Genomic DNA, 8,247 nt, shown 5'->3' with positions numbered 1-8,247 from the left:
TCATATCAATACTAGCAGTTATCCATTCATATCAATAGTAGCAGTTATCCATTCATATCAATAGTAGCAGTTATCAATACTAGCAGTTATCCATTCATATCAATAGTAGCAGTTATCCATTCATATCAATAGTAGCAGTTATCCATTCATATCAATACTGGCAGTTATCCATTCATATCAATAGTAGCAGTTATCCATTCATATCAATACTGGCAGTTATCCATTCATATCAATAGTAGCAGTTATCCATTCATATCAATACTGGCAGTTATCCATTCATATCAATACTGGCAGTTATCCATTCATATCAATACTAGCAGTTATCCATTCATATCAATACTGGCAGTTATCCATTCATATCAATAGTAGCAGTTATCCATTCATATCAATACTGGCAGTTATCCATTCATATCAATACTAGCACTTATCCATTCATATCAATACTAGCAGTTATCCATTCATATCAATACTAGCAGTTATCCATTCATATCAATAGTAGCAGTTATCCATTCATATCAATAGTAGCAGTTATCCATTCATATCAATAGTAGCCGTTATCCATTCATATCAATACTAGCAGTTATCCATTCATATCAATAGTAGCAGTTATCCATTCATATCAATACTAGCAGTTATCCATTCATATCAATAGTAGCAGTTATCCATTCATATCAATAGTAACAGTTATCCATTCATATCAATAGTAGCAGTTATCCATTCATATCAATACTGGCAGTTATCCATTCATATCAATACTGGCAGTTATCCATTCATATCAATAGTAGCAGTTATTCATTCATATCAATACTAGCAGTTATCCATTCATATCAATAGTAGCAGTTATCCATTCATGTCAATAGTAGCAGTTATCCATTCATATCAATACTAGCAGTTATCCATTCATATCAATACTAGCAGTTATCCATTCATATCAATACTGGCAGTTATCCATTCATATCAATACTAGCAGTTATCTATTCATATCAATAGTAGCAGTTATCAATACTGGCAGTTATCCATTCATATCAATACTAGCAGTTATCAATACTGGCAGTTATCCATTCATATCAATAGTAGCAGTTATCAATACTGGCAGTTATCCATTCATATCAATAGTAGCAGTTATCCATTCATATCAATAGTAGCAGTTATCCATTCATATCAATACTGGCAGTTATCCATTCATATCAATAGTAGCAGTTATCCATTCATATCAATAATGTCACTTATCTATTCATATCAATACTGGCAGTTATCCATTCATATCAATACTAGCAGTTATCCATTCATATCAATAGTAGCAGTTATCCATTCATATCAATACTGGCAGTTATCCATTCATATCAATACTAGCACTTATCCATTCATATCAATAGTAGCAGTTATCCATTCATATCAATAGTAGCAGTTATCCATTCATATCAATACTAGCAGTTATCCATTCATATCAATAGTAGCAGTTATCCATTCATATCAATACTAGCAGTTATCCATTCATATCAATAGTAGCAGTTATCCATTCATATCAATACTAGCAGTTATCCATTCATATCAATACTGTCACTTATCCATTCATATCAATAGTAGCAGTTATCCATTCATATCAATACTGGCAGTTATCCATTCATATCAATACTAGCACTTATCCATTCATATCAATACTAGCAGTTATCCATTCATATCAATACTAGCAGTTATCCATTTCCATGGTCATGTTTGGAGAACTATAGGTGCCTGGGCTCAGGGGGCGGCTGCCGGTGGTCATGTTTGGAGAACGGTGCCTAGGGGGGCTCACGGCTGCCGGTGGTCATGTTTGGAGAACTATAGGCGCCTGGGGGGGACGGCTGCCGGTGGTCATGTTTGGAGAACTCAGGCGCCTAGGGGGGACGGCTGCCGGTGGTCATGTTTGTAGACCCTACTATAGGCGCCTGGGGGGGACGGCTGCCGGTGGTCATGTTTGGAGAACGGTGCCTGGGGGGGACGGCTGCCGGTGGTCATGTTTGGAGAACGGCGCCTGGGGGGGACGGCTGCCGTTTCATCGCCTCTTAACCAACCATGCTATTTAAAAACAAATATTGCGTTGTTCGTAACTTGTTTTGTTGTACTTGATGTTGCCACTACCGTCACTGATGACCGAACAGAGCTTCTGGACATCAGAACTGGGCTTATTGTTAATTACCTTAATTATTTGTTATTCTTATCTCTTAAAACTGCATTGTTGGTTTGTAAGTTAGCATCTGCAGCCGTTGTATTCCGGTGACGAATTCAGTTTCATTTGATTTGACTTGGGTGCTCTTTAAACAGGTGTGTGTGTGTTTTCTCGAGGGTTTTGTATTTGTGCTATAGGGTTGGTAATAATATTTTATATTCTGAGTGTGGGTTTGCATAGTGTGTGTGTGTGTGTGTGTGTGTGTGTGTGTGTGTGTGTGTGTGTGTGTGTGTGTGTGTGTGTGTGTGTGTGTGTGTGTGTGTGTGTGTGTGTGTGTGTGTGTGTGTGTGTGTGTGTGTGTGTGTGTGTGATTTGTTTTTTTGGCGACATAAAAGCGTAACCTTACTTTGAGCAGCCCTAAATGCAGGCAATATTTATTTCATCCTTGAAGTGTGTTGTTCATACTAACCGAGTCCCAAATGGCACCCTATTCCCTACGGGGCTCTAGTCAAAAGTAGTGTACCCTATTCCCTATAGGGCTCCATGGGCTCAGGTCAAAAGTAGTGTACCCTATTCCCTACAGGGCTCTAGTCAAAAGTAGTGTACCCTATTCCCTACAGGGCTCTAGTCAAAAGTAGTGTACCCTATTCCCTACAGGGCTATAGTCAAAAGTAGTGTACCCTGTTCCCTATAGGGCTCTAGTCAAAAGTAGTGTACCCTATTCCCTACAGGGCTCTAGTCAAAAGTAGTGTACCCTATTCTCTACAGGGCTCTAGTCAAAAGTAGTGTACCCTATTCCCTACAGGGCTCTAGTCAAAAATAGTGTACCCTATTCCCTATAGGGCTCCATGGGCTCAGGTCAAAAGTAGTGTACCCTATTCCCTACAGGGCTCTAGTCAAACATAGTTTACCCTATCCCTATAGGGCTCCATGGGCTCAGGTCAAAAGTAGTGTACCCTATTCCCTACAGGGCTCTAGTCAAAAGTAGTGTACCCTATTCCCTATAGGGCTCTATGGGCTCAGGTCAATGTAGTGTACCCTATTCCCTATAGGGCTCTATGGGCTCAGGTCAATGTAGTGTACCCTATTCCCTATAGGGCTCTATGGGCTCAGGTCAAAGGTAGTGTACCCTATTCCCTATAGGGCTCTATGGGCTCAGGTCAAGGTAGTGTACCCTATTCCCTATAGGGCTCTATGGGCTCAGGTCAAGGTAGTGTACCCTATTCCCTATAGGGCTCTATGGGCTCAGGTCAATGTAGTGTACCCTATTCCCTATAGGGCTCTATGGGCTCAGGTCAAGGGCTCTATAGGTAGTGTACCCTATTCCCTATAGGGCTCTATAGGTAGGCTCAGGTCTATAGGTAGTGTACCCTATTCCCTATAGGGCTCTATGGGCTCAGGTCAATGTAGTGTACCCTATTCCCTATAGGGCTCTATGGGCTCAGGTCAAAGGTAGTGTACCCTATTCCCTATAGGGCTCTATGGGCTCAGGTCAAGGTAGTGTACCCTATTCCCTATAGGGCTCTATGGGCTCAGGTCAATAGGTAGTGTACCCTATTCCCTATAGGGCTCTATAGGGGCTCAGGTCATAGGTAGTGTACCCTATTCCCTATAGGGCTCTATGGGCTCAGGTCAATAGGGTAGTGTACCCTATTCCCTATAGGGCTCTATAGGGCTCATAGGGTCAAGGTAGTGTACCCTATTCCCTATAGGGCTCTATAGGGCTCAGGCTCTATAGGTAGTGTACCCTATTCCCTATAGGGCTCTATGGGCTCAGGTCAAGGTAGTGTACCCTATTCCCTATAGGGCTCTAGGTAGGCTCAGGTCATAGGTAGTGTACCCTATTCCCTATAGGGCTCTATGGGCTATTCAGGTCAAAGGTAGTGTACCCTATTCCCTATAGGGCTCTATGGGCTCAGGTCAAGGTAGTGTACCCTATTCCCTATAGGGCTCTATAGGGGCTATTCTATAGGTCAAAGGTAGTGTACCCTATTCCCTATAGGGCTCTATGGGCTCAGGTCATAGGTAGTGTACCCTATTCCCTATAGGGCTCTATGGGCTCAGGTCAAGGTAGTGTACCCTATTCCCTATAGGGCTCTATGGGCTCAGGGTCAAGGTAGTGTACCCTATTCCCTATAGGGCTCTATGGGCTCAGGGCTCATAGGTAGTGTACCCTATTCCCTATAGGGCTCTATGGGCTCAGGTCAATAGGTAGTGTACCCTATTCCCTATAGGGCTCTATGGGCTCAGGTCACAGGTAGGTGTACCCTATTCCCTATAGGGCTCTTTGGGCTCAGGTCAGGGCTCTATAGGTAGTGTACCCTATTCCCTATAGGGCTCTATAGGGGCTCAGGGTCTATAGGTAGTGTACCCTATTCCCTATAGGGCTCTATGGGCTCAGGTCAATGTAGTGTACCCTATTCCCTATAGGGCTCTATAGGCTCAGGTCAAGGTAGTGTACCCTATTCCCTATAGGGCTCTATAGGCTCAGGTCAAGGTAGTGTACCCTATTCCCTATAGGGCTCTATAGGTAGTGTACCCTATTCCCTATAGGGCTCTATGGGCTCAGGTCATAGGTAGTGTACCCTATTCCCTATAGGGCTCTATAGGTAGGCTCAGGTCATAGGTAGTGTACCCTATTATAGGGCCTATAGGGCTCTATAGGGCTCAGGTCAGGTAGTGTACCCTATTCCCTATAGGGCTCTATGGGCTCAGGTCAAGGTAGGTAGTGTACCCTATTCCCTATAGGGCTCTACAGGGCTCTCAGGTACCCTATTCCCTATAGGGCTCTATAGGTAGTGTACCCTATTCCCTATAGGGCTCTATAGGTAGTGTACCCTATTCCCTATAGGGCTCTATAGGTAGTGTACCCTATTCCCTATAGGGCTCTATAGGTAGTGTACCCTATTCCCTATAGGGCTCTATAGGTAGTGTACCCTATTCCCTATAGGGCTCTATAGGGGTACCCTATTCAGGGCTCTATAGGTAGTGTACCCTATTCCCTATAGGGCTCTATGGGCTCAGGTCAAGGTAGTGTACCCTATTCCCTATAGGGCTCTATAGGTAGTGTACCCTATTCCCTATAGGGCTCTATAGGTAGTGTATTATATAAGAAATATATTCCCATTAGGGCTCTATGTTAGTGTATTATATTTAATTCTTGAGTTCTAGAATAATTCCCATAATTAAGATTTTAACCTATTTTAATGTTAACAACTATGGTAATTTGGTTCTGTTCTAGCAGCAGCACATTAACGAGAGCTATAAGACGCTGCTGTTATCTCCTCTAAACTGTGTGACCTTTGACTGTGCTGCGCCCCATTCAGATGGCTGTGATTACCCTTTGACCCCCTGTGCCTTCCCCTATGACATCGACCTACACGGAACACAAATATAAGCACAACATGTAACAATTTCATTGATTTTACTGAGTTACACTTCATATAAAGGAAATCAGCCAACTGAAATCAATTCATTAGGTCCTAATCTATGGATTTCACATGACCTGGGAATACAGATATGCATCTCAGGATCTCGTCACGGTATTTTTGTGCATTCAAATTGCCATCGATAAAATGCAATTGTGTTCGTTGACTGTAGCTTGTGTCTGCCCCATACCATAACCCCACCGCCACCATGGGGCGCTCTGTTCACAACGTTGACCTCAAAAAACTTCTCGCCCACGTTTGTGAGGTCGGTTGGCCGTACTGCCAAATTCTCTAAAACAAAGTTGGAGGTGGCTTATGGTAGATAAATAAAAGTGACATTGTCTGGCAACAGCTCTGAAGGACATTCCTGCAGTCAGCGTGCCAATTGCAGGCTCTCTCAAAACTTGAGACATCTGTGGCGTTGTGTTGTGTGACAAAACTGCACACTTTTATTGTCCTCAGCACAAGATGCACCTGTGTGATGATTCTTGATATACCACACCTGTCAGGTGGATTATCTTGGCAAAGGAGAAATGCTCACGAACAGGGATGTTAACAAATTTGTGCCCAACATTTGAGAGAAATAAGCTTTTTTGTGCGTATGAAAATTTCTGGGATGTTTTTGTTTGTGCTCATGAATCATTGGACCAACACTTTACATGTTGCGTTTATATTTTTGTTCAGGGTACATTGGAGTAGGTTATCTAGTCTAGACTAGAGGTATATTTAGCAAGACAGGGTTTCTACAGACCGAAACAAATTGAATTCTCACCTCTATTGTCCTCACTCGGTGTGAGGACTGGTGTTTCAAACACGCTTAATCAAAGGCTCAAACAAACTCCAACCAACGAAAACAAACATTTCAACACTCATCTCTCCTGTGTTTCTCTGTTTCAGAGTTACTGTGACTGACTTGGCTGTGTTACTGTTGATGTGTAAAGAGAAAGCAAAGTAGCATCCACCATGGAAGTGAAGGAACGCAGACCGTACCGCTCGCTGACGGCTCGGAGGGACACAGAGCGGCGTTACACCAGCTCCTCAGCGGACAGCGAGGATGGAGGGAAGGTCAACCCTAAAGGTTACAGCTCCAGTGAGACTCTGAAGGCTTTTGATCAGGAGTCCAGGATGGCCGCCTACGGCAGCCGGGTCAAAGACATGGTTCACCACGAGGCAGACGAGTTCTGTAGGCCAGGTGAGGAGCAGACCGTGTATTCATTCATTCAGGGAAAACATTCAAATAAAATTAACAACAATGCATTGGGAATGAATAGAACAGTACTCGGTAGACCTACTGATATTCAGAAGGTTCCTTGTCCTGCAGCAGGGAGAGAGAGAGAGAATATAGAGAGAGAGTATCATTTCGGCAACAATCATCAATATTTCCTCACACAACTGAGTTGAAAAGAGCCCTGGGATGTTAGTCTAAACTCTTCTGAAAAGGAGCCAAATTAACAGGTTTAATGCCCAACCTCCTAACACAGGGATGGCAGACTGGCCTAGTGGTTAGAGTGTAAATGTAATGTAAATGTAGAGGCGGCAGGGTAGCCTAGTGGTTAGAGTGTAGAGGTGGTAGGGTAGCCTAGTGGTTAGAGTGTAGAGGTGGTAGGGTGGCCTAGTGGTTAGAGTGTAGAGGGCGGCAGGGTAGCCTAGTGGTTAGAGTGTAGAGGAGGGGGCTAGTGGTTAGGGTAGAGGAGGCAGACTGGCCTAGTGGTTAGAGTGTAGAGGTGGCAGGGTAGTCTAGTGGTTAGAGTGTAGAGGTGGCAGGCGGCAGCAGGGTAGCCTAGTGGTTAGAGTGTAGAGGAGGCAGGGTAGCCTAGTGGTTTAGAGCCTAGTGGTTAGAGGTGGCAGGGTAGCCTAGTGGTTAGAGTGTAGAGGAGGCAGACTGGCCTAGTGGTTAGAGCAGGTAGCCTAGTGGTTAGAGCAGGTAGCCTAGTGGTTAGAGTGTAGAGGCGGCAGGGTAGCCTAGTGGTTAGAGTGTAGAGGTGGCAGGTTAGCCTAGTGGTTAGAGTGTAGAGGCGGCAGGGTAGCCTAGTGGTTAGAGTGTAGAGGTGGCAGGTTAGCCTAGTGGTTAGAGTGTAGAGGTGGCAGGGTAGCCTAGTGGTTAGAGTGTAGAGGAGGCAGACTGGCCTAGTGGTTAGAGTAACCTAGTGTAGAGGTGGCAGGGTAGCCTAGTGGTTAGAGTAGTTAACCCACTGTTCCTAGACCAGGTAACCCAGGGTAAGCCACTGTTAGTGGTTAGAGTGTAGAGGAGGCAGGGTAGCCTAGTGGTTAGTTAAGAGTGTTCCTAGAGTAAACCCAGGTTCCTAGGCAGGGTAGCCTAGTGGTTAGAGTGTAGAGGCGGCAGGGTAGCCTAGTGATTAGAGCGTTGGACTAGTAACCCGAAAAGGTGCAAGATCGAATCCCCCGAGCTGACAAGGGAAACATCTTTTGTATCTTCCTCCTGAACAAGGCAGTTTAACCCACTGTTCCTAGACCAGTTAACCCACTGTTCCTAGACCAGTTAACCCACTGTTCCTAGACCAGTTAACCCACTGTTCCTAGACCAGTTAACCCACTGTTCCTAGACCAGTTAACCCACTGTTCCTAGACCAGTTAACCCACTGTTCCTAGACCAGACCAGTTAATCCACTGTTCCTAGACCAGTTAACCCACTGTGACCAGTTAACCCAG

The 8,247-nt window shown here is 44.4% G+C and overlaps 1 protein-coding gene across 1 annotated transcript in view; it reads left to right on the top strand.

Moving 5' to 3' along the window:
- Positions 1–6,475: 6,475 nt before the first annotated feature.
- tenm4 (teneurin transmembrane protein 4) overlaps positions 6,476–8,247 on the top strand; it is a 484,585-nt gene continuing 482,813 nt past the window's right edge. The window contains exon 1 of the mRNA XM_046293604.1: positions 6,476–6,769. Within this exon, the coding sequence (XP_046149560.1) occupies positions 6,541–6,769 (229 nt within the window). The 5' untranslated portion in view covers positions 6,476–6,540. The remainder of the gene's footprint in view (positions 6,770–8,247) is intronic.

The sequence above is a fragment of the Oncorhynchus gorbuscha genome, linkage group LG13, assembly GCF_021184085.1.
Source record: "Oncorhynchus gorbuscha isolate QuinsamMale2020 ecotype Even-year linkage group LG13, OgorEven_v1.0, whole genome shotgun sequence".
Classification (NCBI taxonomy): domain Eukaryota; kingdom Metazoa; phylum Chordata; class Actinopteri; order Salmoniformes; family Salmonidae; genus Oncorhynchus; species Oncorhynchus gorbuscha.
Note: the sequence above shows the minus strand (reverse complement) of the source record. Positions and strands in the feature narration are given on the sequence as shown.